The 26,296-nt window shown below is 36.3% G+C and overlaps 3 protein-coding genes and 1 pseudogene across 4 annotated transcripts; 2 read left to right on the forward strand and 2 right to left on the reverse strand.

Annotated features, from left to right (window-relative positions):
• The first annotated feature begins 1,123 nt into the window (after window positions 1–1,123).
• LOC103940223 (vesicle-associated protein 1-2) lies at window positions 1,124–5,426 on the forward strand. Of its 2 annotated transcripts, XM_009350309.3 has the most exons (9): window positions 1,124–1,314; window positions 1,435–1,505; window positions 1,864–1,945; window positions 2,038–2,153; window positions 2,247–2,411; window positions 2,505–2,552; window positions 3,788–3,865; window positions 4,837–4,943; window positions 5,078–5,426. In XM_009350309.3, the coding sequence occupies exons 1-9, from the start codon at window positions 1,263–1,265 to the stop codon at window positions 5,163–5,165; spliced, it is 807 nt and encodes a 268-aa protein (XP_009348584.2). In that variant the 5' UTR covers window positions 1,124–1,262; the 3' UTR covers window positions 5,166–5,426. The 2 variants fall into 2 exon arrangements, with proteins under 2 accessions (XP_009348584.2, XP_048447579.1); XM_048591622.1 differs by having other exon boundaries at window positions 1,126–1,314; window positions 4,837–5,426.
• A 2,960-nt stretch (window positions 5,427–8,386) lies between these two features.
• Window positions 8,387–9,696, forward strand: LOC103940225 (small heat shock protein, chloroplastic). The gene is made up of 2 exons (XM_009350311.3): window positions 8,387–8,809; window positions 9,090–9,696. The coding sequence occupies exons 1-2, from the start codon at window positions 8,572–8,574 to the stop codon at window positions 9,497–9,499; spliced, it is 648 nt and encodes a 215-aa protein (XP_009348586.2). The 5' UTR covers window positions 8,387–8,571; the 3' UTR covers window positions 9,500–9,696.
• A 321-nt stretch (window positions 9,697–10,017) lies between these two features.
• On the reverse strand, window positions 10,018–10,693 carry LOC108866673 (annotated as a pseudogene).
• Window positions 10,694–15,577: 4,884 nt separating this feature from the next.
• Window positions 15,578–21,157, reverse strand: LOC103940224. The gene is made up of 14 exons (XM_009350310.3): window positions 20,963–21,157; window positions 20,673–20,862; window positions 20,502–20,553; window positions 20,358–20,406; window positions 19,598–19,755; window positions 19,404–19,469; window positions 19,187–19,323; window positions 18,933–18,993; window positions 18,734–18,795; window positions 17,891–17,995; window positions 17,249–17,324; window positions 16,666–16,778; window positions 16,259–16,318; window positions 15,578–16,175 (listed from the first exon to the last, which is right to left on the reverse strand). Exons 1-14 carry the CDS (start codon window positions 21,048–21,050, stop codon window positions 16,070–16,072), a joined length of 1,323 nt encoding a protein of 440 aa, XP_009348585.2. The 5' UTR covers window positions 21,051–21,157; the 3' UTR covers window positions 15,578–16,069.
• Between the last annotated feature and the right edge of the window lie 5,139 nt (window positions 21,158–26,296).

Below are 26,296 nucleotides of genomic sequence, written 5' to 3' on the forward strand. Positions count from 1 at the left end.
CTAATGACGTTTCCACAAAGCAAAAGCACTACTTCATCCAGATTCATGCGTTATGTATTCACATTGCGATAAATGTTTTTTTTATGATCTTTCTAGCCATGACCTTTGTAATTTTGTATACACGTAAAATGCTGCATGAGAGAGAGAGAGAGAATGAATGTGACATATCATGGTTTCAAGTGATTTTTGTTTGTTTTTTTACCTAGACCAAATGTGACATATCAAATAATATGGAAGGACAGCAAACCAACAGCCAAGCCTAAAATTAAAGTATCGATACATCCCATAAAAAATCCAAATAAATGGATCATAAAAAATAAAACAAAATAAAAAGACATGAAAAGAAAGAGAGGGAATGCTTTTATAAAAGTACGTAGCATTGACCAATATAAAATATAAATAATAAAATTGAAATTTTAAAATTTAACAGTTGTAAGAATTAAACTTAACGATTAATACTTATCATAACATTGACTCATACATAGCATTAAATGGGAAATGAGAGAGTGCGATGTTCAATGAATTTTGTTAGTGTGCTTGGAACATGGGATGATCCATCATATATTATATAAGTGAAATTTTTTTTTATTTTTAAGTGTCCATTTCTTTGAACAATGATATGTGGTGTACCATCTCATGTTCCGGGTACATTGAAAAATCTTTTCTGTTCAACACACATTTGACTCGATTCTCGTCAAAAAGTGAATTCAAACCACATCATTATTGCTTGTCCACTACAAGAGGGCTCGTTTGGATGTCCTTTTAAAATGATTGAAAAAACTTTTAAAGAAAATATTTTTGAATTTCAAAAACACTTAAAGTGCTTTCTCAAAATTTATTTGCATCTTTACTAAAGAATGATTTCAAAAACATTTTTACTAAAAACACTTTCAGTCATTTTAAAAGTATATCCAAACGAACTCTTAATCTACTTTCTCTTGTTGATAATATCGTTTGTTAGAAAGGAAAAAAAACACACACACATTTGATAAAAATAAAATCAAAATTGGTAAATCTTTCATCAAAATTCAGAATAAAAAAGTAATAATAAAAACAAAAGTAATTTCTTTCGGGAAAAAAAAAAAAATTTCCCCACTCAAATTTATTATTAATTCACAAATCACAACCATATTATTCCGATTTCTCAATCTCTCTCCCTCTCCCCTTCTCTCTCGATCTCTCCGCCTAATATCTGTTTTCGTTTTTGTTTCCAAAATAATTCCAACTCCACCAATTTTTTGCAATTGAATCGATCGAATCCGATGAGCACAGGCGAGCTTCTCAGCATCGAGCCTCTGGAGCTCAAGTTCCCCTGTCAGTATAACACGCTCTCTTTCTCTTTCGATCTGTTTTTCGTTTCCAGAAATTTGCATGTTGTGGTTTCGTTTCTGTTTTCAATTTGTGTTTTTTGTTTTTGTTTTCAAATTTCTCCAGTCGAGTTGAAGAAGCAGATCTCCTGTTCGCTCCAGCTCTCGAATAATACCGATAGCTATGTCGCCTTCAAGGTCAGCCTCTTTTGTTTTTCCTTTTGTTTGTCTGTGTGTGTGTATAAATATATTGTAATATACACTGTTTGGTTGTTGGGAAAATGTAGGAAAAAGGAGAGCACTAAGAATGTGATGATTTGCTTTTCTTTTTGGAACCTGAAAAATTACTGTTTCCACTTGGTTGTACTTAAATTTTTGTTATTTTTAAAAATATTTACGTGTTTTTGTAATTCGTACAACATCAAATCCGTAATTCGAATTGGGTTTGAATTTTATCTGTATTTTGATAATGCCAGGAGGCTGGTAGAATTTGAATTTAGTTTGTGAAATTTCTAGTTTTGCTTTGGAGGTTTGATATTTATTTGATTATGTTCAGGTCAAAACTACGAACCCGAAGAAGTATTGTGTTCGTCCGAACACCGGAGTTGTCTTGCCTCGATCCACATGTCATGTTATAGGTGCATACTAATTATTATTTGTTTCTGTGATACATAGATTCATAATATACATTATCGGTTTCTTTAAATATTATTTGTTTGTTGCAATATAGTTACAATGCAAGCCCAAAAAGAGGCTCCTCCGGACATGCAATGTAAGGACAAGTTCCTCCTCCAGAGTGTAAAAACTAACGACGGTGCAACGACAAAGGATGTTACTCCTGAAGTGGTAGTTATATCACAGAATGTTGTTAGTAATTTAGCACTGATGTTTTGTGTACTTATGCCGAGTTTTATTCACTGTGGAATTGGCTCTGTGTAGTTCAATAAAGAGGCGGGACATGTGGTTGAGGAGTGCAAATTGAGAGTGGTATATGTTCCTCCACCTCAACCCCCTTCTCCGGTTCCAGAAGGTTCAGAAGAAGGGTCTTCACCAAGGGTTTCTGCTACAGAGAATGGAAACGTGAACATTTCTGAGTTTTCCAATGTGAGTACTCGAGTTATGAGACCATCCGATAGTTTTTTTGTCTTCAGGCAGCAAAAAGATATTGACTGGCATGCGGTTTGTTGATGATTACAGGCTGCAAAAGCATTTACTGAGCTTGAACCTCAGGAGAGATCTGCAGAGGTACAACATCATGTCTGAGTATATGTGTCTTATACCTTATCCAGTTTCTGAATTTTTCTTATTTGTTGTTCAGAAAGTCTGGTATGATGTTGTTAGGCCAGATGATTGTTACATTAATGTCTGTTTATTTAACTTTTATTATTAATTATGACCAAGACTGTGTTAAAATTTGCTACAAAAATTGAAAGTTGGTTTTAACTAATAAGAATGTCAATAAACTTCATGCGAACTTTTAGTATCTTTGTTTTTTTTTTTTTGGCTAATGGGTTTGATGTGGAGTAACACAATTTGTCTAGCCTGATATTTTTTGGTGAACCTCTCTTCTTCTTCTGTTCTGTGCTTTATTATACTAAAATTATATCTTAAGTGCAATCCTTTTACAGTGTGATTCATTTTATATTGTGAATGTTGGTCAAATGTTGGCTCTACACGGAAGTTGAGTTCTTTTGTATGATATAACAGTGCATGTTGTACCAAGGTATTTTCTTTTTCTTTTTATTAGGTTTTGCATTTGTATACTTTCAGAATTTTAGTATGGGATGTGCTCTTTAACGTTTTTTATGTTCTTAATGACTTATAATAATCTATAGAGCCGAGTACCTTAAGTGATGAATAAAAATAACAGGCTTTTGGTTTGTTTTCGTTTACCTTGAAAAAGGCAGTTTGTGTTCATGGTCTGTTTTTGGTAACTTGGTTTCTTACACATAAGTATATGTATGGTGTTACAAAGAAAACTACGGTTTACATGTTCTGGATTAGGATTAGCCCATCATTTGAGAAAGGACTTGAAATATCATGGTTTTTGTCCCTCGTTCTGTCACCTTCCATGGCTCTTCCCTGAATTTGAGGCTTGTCCGTAAATTGTGGAATGTTTCCAGATTCCATGTTTTAGTTTATCCTGATTGTTCCTTGGATGACTAGTGTTTTCTCGCTCATTGACTGCCCTTGAGATCTGGTTGCGGGATCTCAAAGCATCATAAACATATCAGAAATCTTAACTATTTTATGATTTTAATGGGGGTAAAAAAATCTTACCATTTCTTGCAAATGAAAGAGTGTATGTATTTTTTTTTCATTTAGACAGCTTCTTTTGTGTTTTACCTTCTTCCCAAAGTTTTGCTTCTACCAATATCGCAATCTGTCTACACAGGATATCTCCCTAAGTAGTAGTCTACCACGTAACTAGTGGTGCTTGCAGTGCTGCTTCTTATATACGTTTACTTTTAAAATTGCAGGCAAGATCACTTATTTTGAAATTGACGGAGGAAAAGAATAAAGCAAATCAACAAAGTAACAGGCTTCGTCAAGAGCTGGTGAGGGCTTAGTATGCAACTTTAATGGAATTGTATTTGTTCTCTTCTTTACCCTTTTTCTTTACCTTCTCACCCTTTTGTATGCATATTTCTCCTCGAAAACATATGCCATAGTGATTATATAGTTCCAATTTGCAATGTTCATAAATTGGTATATCATAAAGTGGGATGTAATTATGGTTTTACTTCGTTCATTCCCGTTGACTGTTCCCAGAAGCTTAAGCTGTTAGGATGTGATCCAATAAGATATATATATTCGTACACTATCCCTCATATGTGTCTCTCTCCACCACTAGAGCCCCCAGTAGATGTTAAAGTATGTTGGTGACCCCTATTCCCAAAAGTTTTGTTGTATATTCTAACGATATCAATAGAAAATCTAGCAGCTCTATAAATTCACTGTGTCATCCTCACCTTTTCCCTTCCAAATTTATGCAGTACAGAAATTCCTCAATTTAGTTTTTGACAGTTTCTGATATGATTTCTGATATATGTTTTATTTGATAAAATGCGCACCAAGAGTAGATGAATTAACCACTCCCTAATGTGGGTACTAGGTCTTGAATCTTGATAAGAAGTCTGAGGGTAGATTTGTTTATGGGAGTTTTAACGAAAAGCCCATGGTACTGTTCATTTTATTGGAAAACCACATTTTAGCACTAAAAAGTTAATCCTGGTACTATTCACTTTACCCTTTATTTTGTCATTATCATTAAAACTCAAAGTTTTCAAGCCCTTTTCATTAGTTTTTCTTTTGTTTATTTTAGTTGAGCTCCTTAATAAGGTTGTTTCCGAAGCAATGTGAAGACAATTGTTATTTCTTTGATTTTTACTCTTCTACCTTTATCATGTTCAGGGTAAAAATGCAAAAGGCTTCACATTGTTTCTTCCACTGATTTCACTGTATCGGATTGTTAACTCTCTTGCTTCCAAAAGATTGTTGCGTTTTTACTTGCTAAGTTATTGTGTAGGAACTCTTGAAGCGTCAAGGAAGCAAAAGTCGTGGTGGTGTTTCAATCCTTTTCGTCATTATTATTGGCTTGATCGGATTACTTCTGGGTTATCTCATAAAGAAGTCGTAAGCACTCTGTTAATCTGCTGTCAAATTGTTCCCTTCTCAGTCATTGAAGAATGATGGTGAAAGGGAGAAATTAAGGAGGGGAGGGTGGCTCATTTTTAGTTAGCGTTGCTAAAGTTTCGAAACTTGTTTAGGTGGGTCTTGATCGATCTTAGGTGCTGGAACTCTAGATTAGCGTGTGGGACTGATCTTCGGAAGGCTTACATTCTCATTGTAACTTAAAGGGATTAATTCACTTTGTTTCTGTTGTGGTTCGACGTGAGATTTTGGTTAACTGTATCTTTGATGGTTAATAATTTAGGATGAGGTTCCTCTCCGGATCCTCTTTGTGAGGATTCCGGGATCACTTTATGAACGGACATAAAGTGATCTCCGGGATCCTCATAAATAGGATTCGGATAGTATCCTATTCCAATAATTTATACATCTCACTGTGATGTAAAACACATGTTCGGTTGTTTTATACTATTGGTGTTTGTTCAATTTTGTTAGTAGCTATCTATGTTAATTAATCCGGTAGACAATTGGATCTGTAAATAGAATTTAACCATGTCGGTTTTAGGGACGTTATTATCATGGTATAAATAGATGATAAGAACAGCATTTTGCTTAAAAATAAGGAATGCGTTATTTTCTTCTCTAACTTGTTACTAATTTAAAACAAGTACCATCTTTTGGATACAATCTAATTGTTATTGTAGGAACTTTAAAACGTACGTTCTAAAACAAGTACAAAATTGATGCAATAACATCACCCGTTTCAGCACAATAATAATCCAAAGGAAATGCTGTCGTTCGGTTTTTTTCATCTTAATTTCATTACTATTTAGTACTTACCATATATTCTTGACATCCACTGATTCTCCTTCCTAACAACTATCTAAACTACTAATGCTATTCGTTTGTTAAAAAAGAACTATATATTCTTGCGGTTGTTGCAACCTATTTGTAGTGAAGGAAATAGGAGACGGTGCGGCACAGGGAGAGGGAGGGAGGGAGGGAGGGAGGGAGGGAGGGAGGGAGGGAGGGAGGGAGGGAGGGAGGGAGAGAGAGAGAGAGAGAAGGGAGGCTTGAAAAAATTTGGGTGATGATATTCCTCATATCTTGTGCTTTGGTTTAAACTAATCATCACATGTTTTATTTGACCTACAAGTATTACAAAACCCAATAGGAAAGAATCTTGTAGATTACATAGGTTTCCTATATATATATATATATATATCTACTTAATTAGGATTTACAGAATCATACGCATAATAGGAATATAACTACAACACTCCCTTGAGTATGTAAATACTCAAGTAGTTTGTGCATCAGATCTTCATGCAAATGTAGAAGCGGTTGATAAAGTTGTATCGTCTAATCAGCATAAGTAGCAAACGCGAGTCTCAAATACGGAATGCATATAGGAGTAGGTCTCATAAAACTTGTCTATGGTAATAATCAGTAACACAAACCCATGAGGAGAAAAGTGAGTTAATGCATTCTTGTCAATATATAACATGTTTGGTACATAAGTTGGACACACACAAGGGTATGACCATCTCAGAGGAAGTGCCTCGTCAAAACTTTGTTAGGCAATAAATACTTGAAGTAAAAATGTTCCTAAGGAAAAAAGAGTACATTAGGTCAAATGACTTCAGGATACTCATCCTAAGTTCGACAAAACTTCCTTTAAGAACTATAAACATTGCAAATCAAATAATTTATGCATACTGATTTTTTGGACCAACTTCTGGAAGGTTGACTTCAGCAAAGACTTCGTGAAGAGGTCGACAAAGTTATCTTGGGATCATATCTGTTTAACTTCGACTCAATATGTTTGGTGTTGTCTCCCTTGATGTATCATTTCTTAATTTGGTTGATACATGCAGTGTTTCCTCTCAAGAAACAATGCGGAATTTTCACAGTTTCCTTCATGGATCGTTTTTAGGACATCAACGACAAATTAAATGTCCGCAATATGGTGAATAGTTCTATCCGAGTCAATCATATCCAAGTATTGGGTTTTCAAGTGGCACTCCACATGTCATAATGCAAGTGGAGAAAATGATATATTTTTTCGTATCCCTTAATTTACATGAAGTGCTTGCTTGACATTGGGTACTTTGAAATTTGGGTAAATTAAACTTTCATACCTCAAGTTTGTGGTCTATTTCAATTCCTTACAACATCTTCAAAACATTTCACTTTCACACCTTAAGTACTATTTTATTTCAAAAGAATACATCCGTTACATTTTCCATCTATTGATCCGTTAAGCATTGATGTGGCCACCACGTGGCTGCCAAATGTGTGCCCCCGTGGCAAAAAACACAATATTTTAATTTAAAAAAAAAAAAAAAAACTGAAGTTAACCCCCCCCCTCCCCCCCCCACTCTCCTCTACACCCCCCAACTCCTTAAATCCACATCCATTCCATGAACCGGCGATGGCGAGATGGGGTCTGAGGTTTTTTTTTTTTTTTTTTTTTTTTGGTGTTGCAGGTTGGGGGGGGTCGAGGGAAGAAGATGAAGATGGGGGAGAAGAGAGGGGAAGAGGGGGGAAAGACGGTTTTTTTTTTTTTCCCTTCTTCTTTCTGGGTTGCAGCGAAGAAGATGAAAATGGGGGAGATGGGTTTGGGGGTTGCGGGGAGAAGACAGGTTTCAAGGTCTTTATTTATTATTTTTTTTGTTCTGGGTTGCAGGTAGGGGGGTCGGGGGAAGAAGATGAAGATGGGGGAGAAGAGAGGGGAAAGACGGGTTTTTTTTTTTTTTTTTTTCTCTTCTCTTCTTCTTCTCTTTCTGGATCGTTGGGAAGAAGATGAAGATGGGGGAGATGGGTTTGGGGGTTACGGGGAGAAGACAAGTTTTAGGTTTTTTTTGAGAAAATTCAAGTTTAAAAAAAAAATGAAAAAATTATTATTTTTGCCACGTGGTATATATGTGGCAGCCACATGAGTACTTAATGGATCAATGGATGAAAAATGTAACGGGGTATTATTTTGAAATAAAATAGTACTTAAGGTATGAAAGAAATGTTTTGAAGATGTTGTAAGAAATTGAAATAGAATCCAAACCTAATATATGAAAATGTAATTTACCCTTGAAATTTTCTCGAGGTCATGGCAACTTCGAATAAGAAATCCAATATTTTCTTATTCATTTTTTTAACATATAATAATTTTTTTTGTTTAATTTACATGACATCACAAAACTAGATATTTGAGATTCACTATGTACCACGTCATCAAACAAGCAGAGATATTTTTACAAAAGTTAATGGTAAGACTAATAGTGCACGTCTTGTTAAATTAAAAGATGTAAATTAACACAATTTTAGTTTAGGAACAAATTCTAAACTTGAATGAAAGTTCAGGGACCAGATTCTAAAATTTTAGATAAAATCTTTTGGCTTCTAGAATTTTCACCATCTATCTAGACATGGTATGGAACCTTCTCCAATCCTCTGTTTTCCCCTCCTCCACGGTTCCCCTGTGATTATCACATCGCATGTGTCTCCTCTATATAAAACCCCTTCACTTCGATCCGCCTTCAAGCCCAACAAGTTCAAATCCAAATTTCCATTCACAAACCGATCAAATACCCCAAATCAAAGCATCGTTAATCTCTTTTCTTGTAGAACAAAAATGGCTGCGTCAATGTCAATCCTTCTCAAAAGGGCCGCAGTACCAGCACCAACCATCCTCTCCAAGCTCTCCAACCCCATCCGTTCTGCCTCTGTATCTCCCCTCGTTTCTCGGTCTTTCAACACCAACAGCCAAGTCACCAACTACGATCAGGATGAAAGCTCAGTCCCCGTCGGTCGCGGCACAGCAGACATGTCTCCCTCCCGCCGCCGTGACCTCGGTTCTCCCTTCTTCTCAGGTAGTTGTTATCTGTGTTATCTTTTCTTTCCGCACTTCTAAAACGGTTCCATTTGTTGATCAGATATTTGAAATTCTTAATTGGGTTTGGTTTTCGATCACGTATCTTGATTGGGTTTTGTTTGTCTTGTGAGTTGCACTCGGATTTCTCCAATTGGGTTTTTTCTCGGTCAAAATTCTGAAATTCTGAACTGGGTTCTGTTTCTGTTTTGAATTCCCGGTTGGGCTTTCCTTTTGATCAAACATCTCAACAGGGTTCTGTTTATTTTTGTGAGTTGCAGATGTGTTCGATCCGTTTTCTCCGACGAGGAGCTTGAGCCAGGTTCTGAACATGGTGGACCAGTTCATGGAAAACCCATTTCTGGCAGGGCCACGGGGAGGATCGAGAAGGGGATGGGACGTGAAGGAGAACGAGGAGGCTCTATTTCTACGAATGGACATGCCGGGACTGGACAAGGAAGACGTGAAGATCTCGGTGGAGCAGAACACGCTGGTAGTAAAAGGGGAGGGGAAGGACTTGGAGGATGAAGACGGCGGAGCGAGGAGATTCTCGAGCAGACTGGAACTGCCTCCGAATCTGTACAAGATCGATTCGATTAGGGCTGAGATGAAGAATGGAGTTCTGAAGCTGGTGATTCCGAAGGTAAAGGAGGAAGAGAGAAAGGATGTGTTTGAGGTTAAGGTTGAGTAGTTGAGTAGCGACCGACTGGAGAGAGGGAGTTGGGTTTGGGAGTCTCTGAATTTGATGACTTGGGATCTTTGAGTTAGTTTGATGATGTAAATTTGCATTTTTCGGTTTTGTTTCTAGTCTTTCTATTTTCTTGGATGGTTGGACTTCGGAGCTGAGCTTTTGGATAAATAAAATGAAAAGGGTATTTGCGCTTTTAATGGAAGATTTTAGAAAAAAAATAAAAAATTTCTACAAAGTTTATTCTATTTTTAATGTCGATAATATCGTTTATTAAAAAAATATGTACTTGATATCTGATTGGGCGTCGGTTGTTTCCGGGGAACTGCGGCTCAAAACTTAAGCCTCCCCCCTAAACAAAAATCAGAAGGGAAGACCCCAATGTATCCCAGCCATAACCTCCCTGCAAATGTTTGTGGCTTCACAATCTCTCGTTTATGAAGTTGTGTAGGTTTATACGTTGTTCAGAAACATAACAGATGAGTTATGGTGATTGTTCATCATCCCTGTATATACGAGTGTTGGATTTTTCGTCCTCAACAAGTAGTTAGGATCAACAGGCTTCTTATGGACCAAAAAGAAGCACAACTGCAACTCACAATGTTCATTGACAACAGAATCAATTAAAAGGAGAATCAAGAGACGGAAACAATGGGATAAATTAAGGGTAAGTGATTTTCGCTCCTTCTTTCTCATCATACACTCCTCATTTCATGTAGGCTTTGGGTTAAATAAATTAAAGGAGAATCAAGCGACGGAAACAACGGCAACTCCATAACCCAACCTATACTTTTCTTCTTCTGTCACAACCCTCGGCTTCGCTTCCTCTTTCTTCGTCGTCTTATTTTTCTTAAACCCGTCTTTACCATCACCTCCCTCATCCTCCAAACCCTTAACAGGGTCAAAAATCTTAATCCCTTCAAAGAGACTAATATGCCCAGGCTTCAAGTCCACCGCAGCAGACTTCGATTCCACTACTGCAGTGGGCTCCTTCCCTTGGATCACCGGAGCCAAGCCACGGGCAGTCCGGACCTGTTCAAGACGAAACTCAGCATCCCTTTTCCGCGACTGTTGGCGCTTGAGCTGCTCCTCTTTGGCGGCAGCCTCTTCGTCCTGCCGCACCTTCTCTCTGTTATCCAAGTTGTACACATTCTACCGCTTCTGAGGCAGGATATTCAGACCTCCATGACCTCCCATCAATACTTCTAGTTTCACATTACACTCTCACCTGCATATATTATGTATTCGCAAAAGAAAAAAAGAAAGAAAAAAAAAAAAGGTAAATTACACAGAATTACCAAAATTATTGATCATTAATAGTTTCATACCTCGTATTTAAAAAGTTTTAATGTCATACCGTATCTTCGAATTTGTTGCAATGCCATACTTTTCGTTAGTTGTCTGTCAATTCCTTTGTTAAATGCTGACGTGACACACTTTCTATTAAAAAAAAAAAAAATATTATTAAAAACTAAAAAAAATCATTTAATATTTTTTAAATATTAAAATAATAATTAATTAAAAAAAGTTATTTTGAAAAAAAAAAGAAAACCCCAAGTTCGCCTTCTCCCCCACCCCTTGTAACCCAAAAAGAAAGAAGAAGAAGAAGGGAAAAAAAAAACCCCAAGTTCATCACCACCCCAAGTTCTTGTACCAAAAATTAGCAAGTCGTCAACATATAAACATATTACAACACCATAATCATTTGTGAATTTAGAGTATATGCATTTATCAGCACTGTTATGTCTAAATCCATATGATAAAATGACAAAATCAAACTTTTCATGCCATTGTTTTGGTGCTTGCTTCAATCCATATAATGACTTTACTAATTTACAAACCTTCTTTTCATTCTCAAGGAGAACAAACCCTTCTGGTTGTTCCATATAGACTTCTTCATCTAAATCACCATTTACAAAAGTCGTTTTCACATCCATTTGATACACATGCAAATTATATAAAAATGCCAATGCAAACAACATTTTAATTGATGTGAGCCTATCTACTGGTGCATATGTATCGAAATACTCTATTCCTTTTTTCTGCTTAAAACCTTTGGCAACCAGCCTGACTTTAAATGTCTGAATAGGCCCGTCTGTATTGTATTTTCTTCTAAATACCCACTTACAAGCTATTGCTTTTGATCCTTGGGGCAAGTCTAGTAAAACCCATGTCTGATTAGATATTAATGTTTCAAATTCATCATCTATAGCCTCCTTCCACAAGGTTACATCTCTTGAAGTCAATGCTTCACTTAGACTTTTGGGATCATCCTCAACATTCAACAATATGGGTATTTTCTTAAGAACCTTTGTTCTATTTCCTTCGACTAAAAATACAATAAATTGAGATGAAATAAAATCAGAGTCTAGAGTCTTTTCTTTTCTTACTCTATGGCTTTTCCTTGGTTCATTAACAGTTTCAGATTGTTTTCTTTTCTCACCTTGAGAATGACTAGTAGCCAAATTAGAGAAAGGTGTTTGATCATTCTCGTTTCTAGACATTGAGTAGTCGTTATAAAATTTATTTTCTATAAATTAGACATCTCTAGACTCAACTACTGTATTTGTATCTAAATTAAGCAACCTATATGCCTTTGAATTTTCTGCATATCCTACAAATATGCTTTTAATTCCTTTTGGATCCAACTTGGATCTCTTAGGGTCCAGTGCCTTGTAAAAGGCTACACAGCCCCATACTCTCAAATATGACAAATTTGGTTTTCTTCATTTCCAAGTTTCATATGGTGACACATGAGTCTTTGTAGATGTAATTCTATTGTGTATATGGCATGCAGTAAACAATGCTTCACCCCATTAATATTTTGGAGTATTAGCATTAATCATCATAGAATTAATAATTTCAGTGAGTGTCCTATTTTTCCTTTTTGCCAAGCCATTTTGTTGTGGTGTATAAGGTGCAGTTTTTTGATGTACAACACCATGCTCTTCACAAAAAATATCAAATTCATGTGAAAAATATTCACCACCTCTATCACTATGAAGACATTTAATTTTCCTTCCCTTTTGGTTTTCAACTTCAGTCTTATAGCGCTTAAAACACTCAAAAGCTTCATTTTTATTAGATAATAAATAAAAATAAGTGAACTTAGAACAATCATTTATAACTGTGATACAATATCTTTTTCCTCCTCTTGTTAAAACACCATTAAATTCACATATGTCAGAATGTATTAAGTCTAATAAATTTTATTTCTTTCGGCAATTGGAAAAGGTTTCTTAGTCATTTTCGCTTGAATACATGTTTCACATTTATCATTATAATCATCATTGCAAGCAATTAAACCAAGTGTGCACATGTATTTTAAAGATCTAAAATTTATATGTGCTAAACGTAAATGCCATAAATGAGAGGAAGATTCAACATATAAGCAGAAGAATTCACTTTATTATAAATACTTAGTTTGAACATCCCATCACAAGAATACCCATTTCCCAACAAACATCCCATTTTTCAACATTATTAACTTGTCGGACTCTAGAACAGTCTTTATACCGTTCTTACATAATAAATTTGGAGACACAAGATTCTTTCCAATTTCTGGAACATGCAGTACATTAAGCAACGTCAATTTCTTCCCATAAGTAAATTGAAGTTCAATGGTTCCTTTTCCTAGAACTGTGGCGGAATTAGGATTCCCCATTAAAACATCTTGATTGTCCGTTGATGCTTCATATGTCTTGAATTGTGCCTTGTCATTGAACACATGTATAGTAGCCTTTGAGTCAAGCCACCAATCCAAGGATTTTATTGCCGCTGCCATATTCAGTTCGATAATCATGCTAATATGCATCATTGATACCATTGCAACAATGTTATCAATTTTAGAGTTTTCCACCATATTTGCGCTATTGGTCTTATTCGCATATTCCTCACTTGCTTTTTTGTATCTACAATCATGAATATAATGGCCTTTCTTTCCACAATGATAGCAGACACCATTTGCATTGTTTTGATTGTTGTTGGAATTGGTCCTCTTAAACTTTCCTTTGTCATTTTTGACTTTGAAGTTCTTTTTATATTTGTTTCCTTCGACAATGTGAATTTTAGAGGAATCTTGATTTGCAAAATTCTTACCACAATTTTGAGTTTCCTCTTCAATTTGAATATCCTTTTGCAAATCATCCAAACTAATGTATTCCACCATGTGTAGAAGTTTCTTTCTATAGTTATTCCATGTTTGGGGTAATTTTTCCATAATAGCCCCAACTATCATAGGATCCGGAATAACTATTTTAAGTTCACGAAGTTTTGAGACCAAGACCAATAATTCATGAACTTGGTCTAGGATGGGTTTGTTATCAAACATAGTGAATTCATAATATGTGAACATTAAAAATTTATTGGTACCTCTTTTCTCAGTTGTGTACTTGTGTTCAAGTGCTTCCCAATTTTCCTTTGGAGATTGAATGTGTGCGTACAAGTCATATAAGTGATTAGATAATGTGCCTAAGATGTGTCCTCAACATACCAATTCATCTTCTTCACGCTTCTTTCGATCGGCAACTATTTTGTCCGAGTCTTTGTCACTTGGTTCACGAATAGACTCCAATTTCGGGTCCAGCACATGTATGACATTTAGAACAGTAAGCATGAAACACATCTTGTCCTTCCATCGGGTGAAGTTTGATCCATCAAATTTGTCTAGATAGCTTGTAGACATCTTGATTGATAATCTTCAAAGCCATGTTATCAGACCTGTTCTCCATGATGGTAATAACACTTTAAGATTGTTAGAGTAAATGTAGTATTATAGAGAATAATCCGAATAATGACTTTAAGCCTTAAAGGGTTATTTGCCCCCACTCGAATGAGTTTGCTAAAGGGGTTTTGGCAAGTCACTTCTAGGATACAACAAAGTATGGAATATTCGATTAGCAAAACCGAATTGTATTCCCTTAGAAATAACTAGAAAGAAATTGTATGAATGTGATGGGGAGAAAAGAGAGCAAGGAATGTAGAAACAAATTTCTGAAAAAATTGTGTTGAAGATATACAACTCTTCTTAATAGTGTTGATCCAAAAGACATGTCTTCTATTTAGAATTTTCAGAAAATAAATTTGACTAATTACATCTTTTAATTCTACTCATACAATTTGAATAAGCATCATGTCTTTTAATCAAAAGTTGCAACCATTCAACAAAATATACAAAGGTTGAATGAACATGGCTGTGCACTACAGCACCACACACATGTTGCACAATGCAACACCAAATCATATATATATATATATATATATATATATGATTTGACTAAGTTTATAATTAAAGCTCGAGCTTTGCACTAGATTCGACTTGTGTTTGACTCCTTAAAGGTCTTAGGAAACAATATAAGCTTGATATTGGTATGTTCGGTTTGTAAAGCTCCTAATCAGCACATATTTTTTCACAAGACAAGTCAAACTAAATTCTATTCAAGAAGTTGAATTGGATTGAAATATTATGTCGGAGATGTTTTTGGAGAATTATGTTATTATTATTTTTTTTCTAAGTTCAGATTGAATATTTTCAATTTGGATTGAAACATCATGTGGTAGATGTTTTTGGAGAACTATGTTTACTTTCTTTTATACGTTTAGATTGAATATATTTCAATTTGATTTTGTTTTCGAAAGACGGACAAGCGCGGACTAACTAATTGCAGTAAATAGCTAAAAAAGCTCGAACTCAATATCGAGCTCGGAGTTTTTATGCCTGGTTCATGTAAGAAACAAACCAAACCTAAACAGAATGATATTCCGTTTGGGTCAACTCGTTTAAAGCCGTATCTAGAGTGAAGAAAGTGAACTCTCAAGTAAACAGAAGATCGATCATTGCAAATTGGCCTTCCCCTCTTGGTACACCTCATTTGATTTGGTATTGCAATCAATAAAATGAGGCAATTAGTTTTATAACAAATCGATCCTACGGGTTTTTAGTAATTGCAGTCAACAGAATGAAATCAGAAAAAAAAGAAGTAAAAAACAAGGAGAGTGCAAAATAAACTATTTTGCACATCACTGCTTCACTCTTAACAATTCTACAGAATATGCCTCTATACTTATTGTTCAGTATGAACCTTCACGAATTCGGTAATTTGATGATTTCGTTTTTACTTGTGCACAATAAAATGTGAATCTGCAACACAACGTATGTGGGTGGTTAATACAAGAATCAGATGGTTACATGAACATACGCACATCCTACATACGGGAAATGTGTGTATGTAAACATGTAACGTGGAAACAAAAATCTCGAATAAATTCTAATCAGCTGACCACATCATGTACTTGCAAGGCTTAACCGGTGTCTCTGCATCACTTAGAATCGGTACAATGTGCTTACCTCGCAACAATCTCAACCTTCCATATCGCTATATCAGTCGGGTTCTGGATGCAAGAAGTTGTGCTGCTCATTGAAGTTGAGACGCTTACCTTGCAATTCGTGTAAGGTTCTCTATTGTAGATAATGGCCCTCTTAAAACTGTCATGGCATATTCAAGGGACATACTTGCTTGCACCAATTAGAATGTGGACTCTACTTCTGCCACAGTTTTACAAGTATTACCCCCCTCAGAAAATGAAGTCGCTAAGCTGAATACGTTTGCCTTTCTGGGAATTCCTACTGATAATATATCCACTCTCTCCCACATTAGCATTCATACAGTTCATACTATGCCTGTAGAATTAACAAGCCATTATAAAATCTGATATTGAAAGGCATAGGTAAAGGGCGGAAGGTAACAGTACTGATATGCTTACCAATCAAAGTGATCTTCGCAGCAAATAGATCCCGATATGATTGAAAGCCCAGTGCCTTTCCTGCAATACACGTGCACACTTTAGTTATTAGACACTATTACAGAACAATAAAAAAGAAATATACGCATCACAATCTTCTACTATTGCTTTGTTTAATCTCTTAATTTTTCTGTACATCGAAACATAGAAACTCATTCACTAGATTTGGGTGTGTTAAAAAATAATGAGGTTTGACACCCACAGCCACCGCTTAAAAATTGAGAGATTAAAGCTAAGTTCAAACAAAGCAAAAGCAACAGAATCGTCGATAATTCCAAGTTCAGGCAAACCTACAGGTAGCAAAATGGGACTAATCCGAAATGTAAGTGAAGAATAAGTAACAATTTCTATTCATACTAATTACGTACCAAGTTGCAGTATACATGTCATAGAACTTATCAAAAGCTTTATCAAAACAGTACTGGCATATCAAAAGATCCCTGATATCAGTCACCTGGCATGTTGATTTACAGCATTTCACCTACACAAATCAAATCAAAGTTCTTAAGCATCCTAAGGAAATATCACTAAGTGATAGGAACCAAAGGTTCCTTTATCTACCAAGACTTATAGTCTCCATGTAAATACATGTATCATGAATCATGATTTGAATCTTGAGTGACATTGTGGCTCTATCTTTTCACACCGAACATGGAAGCAAAATCAATAAGTAAATAAATGATAACCAATGCTACTTTTGTGAACAGAAGGTTGTTATTTCCACTTGTGGTCCCTACACTTGTATTAGAATTGCTAGACTCTAAATATTTAGCACCTATTGACTTTAGTCCCGAGCTGAGTCAATATCAGCACTCAGTTAAACTGAAACTGAGAGATGTTTTACAAACTCGAACCCTGTCAACCTGAACTATACCACAGGTCCATACTGGTACAACATCTCTTTATTTTCTATAAATCTTAGGAAAGCAGTGATGCAAAGTCAGTACCCACCAGACGAGAGAGTTTATGAGAATAATATTGTCGATGGGATGGATGTGTCTGTATATGCTCATTCAAATGACCTGCACTGAAAATTAGGATTATCAGTCCCAATGCTCTGGGTGTTTGCTTATGGAATTCAAACTTGAATTAAGATCCTCCCTGAAAATGTCGAGATTAATCAGCAAGCCATCCAAGAACAATAATATTCAAGCACTGTTTACTCCTGTTTTTACTATAATGAGATATTTGCTTTTTTCCAAGCATGATATCTCATCTTCTCACTTCAACTAAGCCTCATCAAACTTGTGTTGGAAAAACATAACAAAATAGAAACGAATGAATGGCAGAGAAGCTACCTACAACTTTCAAAAAAAAAAAAAAAAAAAAAAATTCAAATAACATCTTGAACCACAGTTGACAAAAGCCATTTTCCTAGTTTAATCAAATTAATGTACTAATATTATTGGTGACGCCACAAAAATTACAACATTAATCAGTCTGGTAACTGAAAAGTGAGAAGTCAAAAATTCACAAAGGAAAAAAAAATGGCTCGATGTTAAGAAATGTAGAAATGTTCAACCAAGACACAACCTTATATTATTCCGTAAGTCAACTTAATATCATTCCAAAAAGCGTAATTATAATGCTTACTTGTCACAGAGGGCAATCCTACAATGAAGGCAAGTGGCCAAACTTAGCGAGTTGTAGCATTCATTGCACTTTGAAGCCGATATGTTTTTGCCCATCTGGTGGCATCTGCTAACACAAAAAAGGCACAAAAGGGATGGTGACTCCACTCTCAAGTCATGCGATAAATAGAACAGATGGATAATGTTTCCAGTCAAGTTATAGCATACCAAGAAAAATCTAAAGGACGCAGCATAGTAGCTCACTAATTAAAAAGATCAAATGAACTATAAATGGAACAGTGGTTAGTCGAACAAATCCAATACAACTGGATATCATTCTAAGTTTCTAACTTTAAGCTAAGCACTATATTGCTAAAAAAAAAAGTGCCCAAATTGTTGAGGAAGTAAAAAAAAAAAAAGAGTTTGCAATATCAACTGCACATTTTTGTCTATGAGACGCCTAGCATTTCAAGTAATTACATATCCAGAATTGGGAAATGGAGACATCAGATGTCCAGAAGAAATTAAATTTCCATCTTAACAATCTATTTAACCTATATACACCCACATATATCAAACTCAATCTTAGATGAAAATGAAGTTGCTGATGAGATAACCAATTCCTGGTGAGTCAGCAGTTCTACTTTTTGTGGCAATGATTATTTAAACTTCTCAAGCATACCAGCTTTCAATAGACTCAACAACACATGGAGGTAAGGCCCAGTCCAATGATCTGGAGAGAAGGGGATCCCTGAACCCTTAAAACCCACATACATGTTTTGGTCATATAAGACAAGCCAAAATGCCAAAAGCACAAAAGAAAAAAGAATGTATTTGGACAATTATTTAAAAAGAAATTCTAAACCTTCTGTATAATGCAAGAAGGTCTGGGGGTATTGAATTGGCTTTGCTGTGGCCCAAAGTCACCTGAAAAAAAAAGGCATAGACTTTGACGAGTCATACCATCTATGTTTCCCTTCGTTTTCATAAATTACATAGCCTAATTAAGGAAACAATAAGGACGGTGTTTACAAAAAATATAATAAAAAAGAATAAAAGAGAACCTCGTTACTTTTCACCACCAAACAATCTTCAGCAAGGTGTCCAGGCCTTCTACATTTCCAACTACACAAACATGTTCACCATCACAGATGAATAAAGAGCAAATACCATCAAAATGTATACTGGAATAAGTGCACTCATGAACAGAAAGGAATTGCAAAAGGTTGCCTCTATCTGATGCATGGGCTCAACTTTACTGTCAGTTTTTACATTAGAGAAACTTAGACGGAGAATATATGTTTAACAAAATGAATACCAATCATAAGTAGAAAGAATGGAACTCTTCTTGGACCAGCAATGGCGTTCATAATCCCAAGTGTCCCCAAAATCATGCATCGGTAAGGTACATTTGGGTCCAGATGAGACATCTGGTCTTTGATTGCTCAAGGGGTCCTAAGAAAATTATAAACAGGCCCGTTTATTGAATCAATAAATTTAATTAAACATTACAACAAATTTGTAATGCTAAATACCTTCACAACTTTAAGAGCTTGCAACAGATCAGCTTTGCACTCCATGCTGCAGATATCATCATCAGTCTGTGGAAGCAAATAAGCACTACTTAGAGTCTAGAAATTAAAGTGCATGGGAGAAAAGGAGACTCAGTAAGTGTTAGTTTAAAAGTTTTGTTAATGCACTTCACATAAAAATTAAAATCATAACCTACCTCATTGCATATATATTCTCCGTATTTACCACACATGACACAAATAGGTTCTCCTGGATTAGGGAAACGCTGTTCAATTCTGCTTTTTACTTGATCAGATTCATTTAAGTGACCTGATGGAAGCATAGCTTCACATTCTGAAGACGTACTTTCATCACCTATATTTTTCAAATTGCATTGTATTGGCCAAAAAATATTAAAATCATAGAAATAGAGAAACTTCTACTCGTAGTCTAGCAGACCAGCAGCAAGGAAAAGCCACTGACTAATATCACAGAAGAGCAAGAGCAGAAAAATAGAAAAGTCTATAAAGATGGCAATACCCTCAGCAGATAAGTTGTTCCTGCCATCAACAGCATCTCAAATGTAAAAAGTGAGACGTGTTATTGGTCAAACAGTGAACTAACCAGTGCAACTTTACCAGTCAAAACATGAAGTTTCAAAAATTTTACATGCATCAACTTTTTCACGGTTCACATTTCAATCCGTTAACCTTCGGCGATCGACTTAAATGAAGTACATCTTTAATCAATAACATCCAATCGAGCAATACTGATAATTGAGCACCTATTAATCTTTTGTATTTTAGTTTCAATGAATTAGGAAAAACCGAACCCTTGAATACCAAAACCGAACTGCAAATAAAATTTTTAGGCTTAGAATATCACTCTAAAATAACTAAGTTAGCAAACTATTAATCAAATTCCGACGTCGCTGAATGCCTTGAAAATAGCACAAGCCCAAAAGAAAGCTTACTTACTATCATATTGCACCAAACTTAAGCACGACTTCGAAGTTCCCGGCTTTCCCTGCCACAACAAGAAACCAAACCTCAAAATGCTGACCTATATCAATAAAAAAAACCACAAATGCAAAACAAATTAACAGCAACAATTTCAATTACCAAAACTTCACAAGTTAATTCCTCGTAATTCTGCGATGTACAAACTTCTTTTCTGCTCATACATTTCACAAAAATAAAAAAAAATTAAGTAATAACAAAAGCAAAAAATCGCAATTTATAAAAATTAAAAACAAATTCCAATGATAATTGAAATTAGAAATCAGCAATTGCCTTCTCCTGTCTATGTAATCCTGGTGCGACATAGGTGCGTCTTTCTCCTCGATTTCGCGGTTCTGACGGCGAGGGGGAGGCGGTTTTGGTTTTGGTTTCGGATCACGACGGCGTTTGCGACATGTAGTTTCGCCATCACCGGCCGGCAGATGTTGAAGCGGCGGAACATCGCCGGTGACGACGTTGTAAGCTGGAAGTGGACGGAAATGAGTTAAAAGGAACAAAACGCGGCGTTTGTAGGGGAAAGGAAGGCGGTTGAGACGAAAGGGTAATAGTATTATTGAAGTTACCTTGGAGGTTTTGAAGAACGGAGGAAAGACTGAGGTCCTTCTTGTAAGAAATCGAAGGGTTCTTGTAGAAATTTGACCTCGTCGACATTTTCCAGCTCTCTTGCGTGTTTTGCAGAGTACGCACATGGAACGGCTGGCGTGTGGTTTTGATGAAAGAGAACGGAGGAGGGTTTGGCTTTTGATCGAACCAATTCTTATTCAAAACATTTTTGTTAAAAACGCTTCCATTGAGCCAACTGCATTTCTTTGAAAATATTTTTATTAAAAACGTTTTTGTTAGATCTCTTGAGTAAAACTCAAATTTAAAGTTATAATTCTATTTCTGTTGCAGTTAGATTAGGAAAGTGACTGCGTAAATCCTAGTATATATAAGGATATTCTTGAATGTTCTCTTTAATAGTTAATATCCTATTAGAGTTGTAATCCTATTCAGTTAAGAATTTAATCTTGCCTATTACTATAAATAAAGGCACAATGGGTGATACAAAACACACATCAGAATTACATCTTTCTCTTCTCTCTCCTACCGTCGGCCCTCTCCGTCTCTAGTCCTAAATACAGTTTAGTAAATTATGCCTACAACATGTTATCAGCACGCTCTTGCCAGAAGTCAAGGAACTGAAGGATCGTGGAGGAGCCTTTCTTCTACAACATCAAAGGCTTTCAATTATTTTTTGCCAATCAGATTTTTTTAAAAATAAATTAAGATATTTGAAACGACCTTGAAGCATGAAAACATTCCACATGATGCATGAACCCTTGTATTTATATTTTCCTCTCAATTATATATATTGCATATGTGTTCATAAATTTTGTCAATATATATATATTTGTTCATGCAATACGCGATAATGCTATGTGGAATTCGTGAGTCAAAACATCAAAATTAATTTAGAAGCACTTAGGGTTTTTTAACCCTAAAATTCGAAAAAAAAAAATATGGGAATTATTGCGGCATAAGCCGTGGTTCACCGCTGCGCCACTGTTGGCATCACCGCCGCCGAGCCCCGTCGTTGGCCTACATTGTAGTTGCGTGGAGCACCTTGGGACGATGTCATTGGACGTCTGGACCACACGGCACTAGCCCTTTGGGCTTTGCTGCGCATGCATGGCACCCAGGCTCTTGGCCTAGTTAGGGTTTTAAAACGGGCATGTAGCCCTAACCCACTCCAACAAGCCTGCAGCTCTGATGGGTTCACTCATGCGTCATTGGACCATCTTCAGCAAGTGCGATGCTTGTTGGGGTTGTCCCTTTCGCCACTTGCAGCAAGCCTGCTTACTTGCTGGGTCCCTGTGCCTCAGCCCGCGATCCAAAGGCAGCCTTTTGACTGGGCTTCTCGCACCCATGCCTAAATTAAAGCCAGCATTTGCTAGGATTCGCCCGCACCCTATACCCAGGCCCGCCCTCGTGTTGGGCTTGTGCTTCTCTTGCCAATTTTGTGGCCCAAAATCAGCAGCTTAGCTGCTGGGCTTATCCCAGACCCCGGCCCATAGCTTGCAACTATGATTGGGCTGCATTGCAACAAACCCATGGCTTACTAAGCCCCTTTTTTAGGGCCTTGCCCCACGCACGACGCCCAAGCCCACCGAGATTGGGCTATAATTTTAACCCGAATGTTATTATTATTTTTGCTTCTACAATCAAACCTGAATGGTTACGATTTATTTAACTAATTAAAGTGACTAGCAGTCCATTAATTTGATAATTAATCCAAAATTATTGACCTAAAGTTCACTTTTTGGTAATTAACGACTCAATAAATTATTTCTTTTCTTTGAACCGTTGACTATCTTTTGTAATTCAGATGCACTCACACTTGGGTTCCTAAAGCAATCTACAAATTCACTACACTTTATTGTATATTGTCTTTTGTGTTCTTGCAGGTACCCCTATATATGAACCTAACATTCATAACTAAATCGAACCTGTAGTTTTGAATTTAGTGTGTTTGAAACTTGCAGTTTTCATTCAAAACTTACCACATTAAACCCGTAGCTTTCATGTTTGAATTAAACCAATACATGTCTATAGAACCTGCATGTTCTACGATATATGTCTATGACTTTCCATACGACTAACCACGTTTTGTTGTACCCTCTGTTTTAGGGACATGTCGAACTTGAATGCCTGGAAATTTTCCGTATTATGTCCTTGTTTTGTTGTAGTTTCTGTGTTGGCACATGGCATTATTTTGCTTTGCTTGCTGGTTTTAGGTGTACTAATTCTGCTTTGTATAGTTTTTTCCTTCACAAAAGACTCACCAATTATTGTACCTTGTTCCATCAATTATATCCTTCAACATGTATCAACTAGGAAATAATGGATGCCAATTTTCTGATTACCTTATAATATGTCTAGTGTACTAGAATTTCATCACAATTCAACTCTAGGGTGCCGTTAAATTTGAGTACTGTTTCGATTCTAAATGTGCTTTGTTTTATTTTTCTTGAATTTCAAATACTTGGAAAATGATTGTCGGTGTTCATGTCTTACACCTGTGTTTTGTTACGAGTTAAGGAATTGGTGCTTTGTCAGGGTCAAGTAATATGAGAAATATGTTTGTGCTGCCAACTATGGTTTGCAATATATATGTAAATGTAATATAGAGAATAAGCATTGGATTTGGCACGTTGACTTCAATGACTAGGCACTGATTTTTTCCTAATTGTGAAGATGTTGCAGCTTATTAGAAGTTGTAAGGTGGTGACGACAGCACCCCATCCGATTTCTTCGCCTTCTATTTCAGTTGCCATTGCTCTAGCATATATGGAGCCCAGATCGGTTAATCTGGTTGATGCAGCTGATTTAGTTGCTCCCCAGTCCTCCCAGCGCCAGTGTTATCAGCCTCTTCAGTTGCGCTACCTGTTAGCGCCAGTCGTGGTCATTGCCGCCCCCGCACGCACGACACGACACGATATCGGCATCCACTACTCATGCCTCAGGGTCCCAACCAGGTAAACATGTGATAAATGCAATAACTGCTCGAATACATCTCTTATGCTAAATTTTGTCAATATTTACATTGCTAATCAAATTTGCCGTATTATGTTACCAGTGTTTGATATAAATGATTCTATTTGTTGGAGCATGAATGCCAATGGTCGGTTTACTGTTAAACCTGTGAATTGAGTTCAAAATAATGTAGCAACAAATAACTTAAAAACTGAGTTGCTAAATAGAATGTGGATGTTAAATGTTGCTCATCTGATTAAATTTTTTAGTTGGCTTTTGATTTTGGATAGGTTAGAAACTAGATATACACTATGTAATGTTTCATTACAATGTCCAGGGTTTGGGATTGTTGTTGATATCATATATTATTCATTACAATGTCTAGGGTTTGGGAATTGTTATAATTTTAGGGGAGGTTCTGCCAGAATTATGGTTTTATTTGTTGTATTTGTTTGAATGTTTTTTTATTTTTTTTGCAACAAAGAAAAATACTCAGGGACCTTGTCGCTAGTTGAAGACGACGAAGGTCACCCGGGTGACCAATGAAGGTATCACGATCGGATATGACGACTGACATTGGGCTACACCAACAGCGGAGTAGCATAGTGCATTGGCTTGTGACATTGGTCAAGTCGTTCAGACCTTTTGCCCTATGCAATGGAAGTCTTGGAAGGCGATGTCTTGGAAGGTAATAGAAGTCTTGGAAGGCGACGCACAGTTGTCGGTAAGTATCCTACCCTTTAATTGTTTGTTTCTTCAAATTTTATACATTTATATTACTTAATGTATGTAATTAATTTGTTACATTGCAGATGAACTACAATTTCGACGACATCAACGACGATATGTTGGTGTACGTCGTCAGACTTTTCGCTGAATGATACAAGCAGTGGAAGAGCAACTTGCACCAATATTTTGAGACATTTGATGATTCGTAGGTCGCTTTTGAGGAGGGTTGCCCGAAGGAATTTGAGGCCCGAGAAGATAGTTAGGTGTGGCTCTGCAGTCATTTTCAGGAGCTCGGTTATGTGGTACGTTTTTTATATTAAGTTTAAAAGTATTATACGTTTCTTACTAATGTTTATTGATTTTTTATATTTCATTTAAATTAGAACTAATACGTTTGTTTTTTGTATAACAGAAGAAGGCAAAAGCCAACAAGAGCAATCGAGAGAAGAAGACTCTTTTCCATCATTCTAGTTCGAGACCCTTCTCATATAGGATGAAGGCGTGACGGCAGGTAATAATAAAGTTTTTCATATTCAATTTTTAATATGTCAATAATATTAATTTTATTTTTGTACTAACAATTTTCGTATCTTGTTCTACTAAGGGGGGTTCAAAATTCCTGGAGATCGATATCTTTAGTGACATTTATGTTCGACCCCGGGATGAGTTGGCTGAGTCATTTCATGTAAGTATTCTTCAATTGTAATTACTATCTTATGCATTCAAGTATCATGGTTATTATTTGAATGTTATTATTAATTCATGTTATATTACGCAGGCGACTATGATGGAAAAAAGGTAGTTGGTTCTTCAAGAGTCTGCCTCCCAACTTCGTTCCGAGACTCCGCTCGAGTCTGTGAATCCCTAGAGGATGCGGGGTTTCAGATCTTTATAAAGACCTTGGATTAGACTCTCGAGAAGAGGCCGGGGACGTATTGTAGGGGGTGGGGAATGCCCGACGGTAAGAACCTAGAGCCTTTTCATCATCGCAGTCAAAGAGTCACGTGACAGCTTTGACAGCAGAGGTGGCTGACTTTAAGACTGAGCTTGTCATATGCCGAACCTGACATACGTCTAGGATCGATGCATGACATCACCCAACATTCGTATATCTAACAGATCCCGCCTCCGAGATGTACAAGGCAAAACTCAAGATCCAACTGTGTAATAATTTTTCGTATGCTTTATGGTTGCATCTAACCTCCTTGTTAGACTACCTACGTATCCTAAACAGGGATCAAGCCATTTGTAGTTCATCCTTTCACTACACTCGAATATTCATCACATAAACGGCCATGTCTCAACATAATACACAATTCAACGCGTGCAACATCTTAAGGAACAATTAACGAAGCACAACAATAATCTATAGCCATATTGGTCAACGGTCTATTATAATCATAACAATTACATCCAACAACATCTAATAATCACACCAAATAATAACACGTACAATATACTAAAATGCAGGGCTAAAGCGACAGAGTTCGGCTAAAGCCTACATCTCTGCAGCTGAAATCAAATCCAAGGAACCAAGACACCAAAGGGATTCTGGACCTCTCAACAAAATCTAAACCAGGATACGATTCCGGACCATCACTCAACGGAATCGCGGAGTAAAAGGGATTTCGGACCATCACTCAACGGAATCG

This window comes from the organism of the source record quoted next, unplaced genomic scaffold, assembly GCF_019419815.1.
Source record: "Pyrus x bretschneideri cultivar Hongxiangsu unplaced genomic scaffold, Pyrus_bretschneideri_v1 Contig34, whole genome shotgun sequence".
NCBI classification, from domain to species: Eukaryota; Viridiplantae; Streptophyta; class Magnoliopsida; order Rosales; family Rosaceae; genus Pyrus; species Pyrus x bretschneideri.

What these genes read in the sequence shown, in the direction of transcription:
- LOC103940223 (XM_009350309.3), top strand. Translation starts at nt 1,263, where the DNA reads ATGAGCACAGGCGAGCTTCTCAGCATCGAGCCTCTGGAGCTCAAGTTC. An exon ending in AGGATGTTACTCCTGAAGTG is followed by an intron (nt 2,154 to 2,246) that starts GTAGTTATATCA and finishes GGCTCTGTGTAG; the next exon opens with TTCAATAAAGAGGCGGGACA. An exon ending in CTCAGGAGAGATCTGCAGAG is followed by an intron (nt 2,553 to 3,787) that starts GTACAACATCAT and finishes TTAAAATTGCAG; the next exon opens with GCAAGATCACTTATTTTGAA.
- LOC103940225 (XM_009350311.3), top strand. Translation starts at nt 8,572, where the DNA reads ATGGCTGCGTCAATGTCAATCCTTCTCAAAAGGGCCGCAGTACCAGCA. An exon ending in CGGTTCTCCCTTCTTCTCAG is followed by an intron (nt 8,810 to 9,089) that starts GTAGTTGTTATC and finishes TGTGAGTTGCAG; the next exon opens with ATGTGTTCGATCCGTTTTCT.
- LOC103940224 (XM_009350310.3), bottom strand. Translation starts at nt 21,050, where the DNA reads ATGTCGACGAGGTCAAATTTCTACAAGAACCCTTCGATTTCTTACAAG. An exon ending in CGTTCTTCAAAACCTCCAAG is followed by an intron (nt 20,863 to 20,962) that starts GTAACTTCAATA and finishes GTCCACTTCCAG; the next exon opens with CTTACAACGTCGTCACCGGC. An exon ending in ATTCTTTCTACTTATGATTG is followed by an intron (nt 18,994 to 19,186) that starts GTATTCATTTTG and finishes ATGTTTGTGTAG; the next exon opens with TTGGAAATGTAGAAGGCCTG.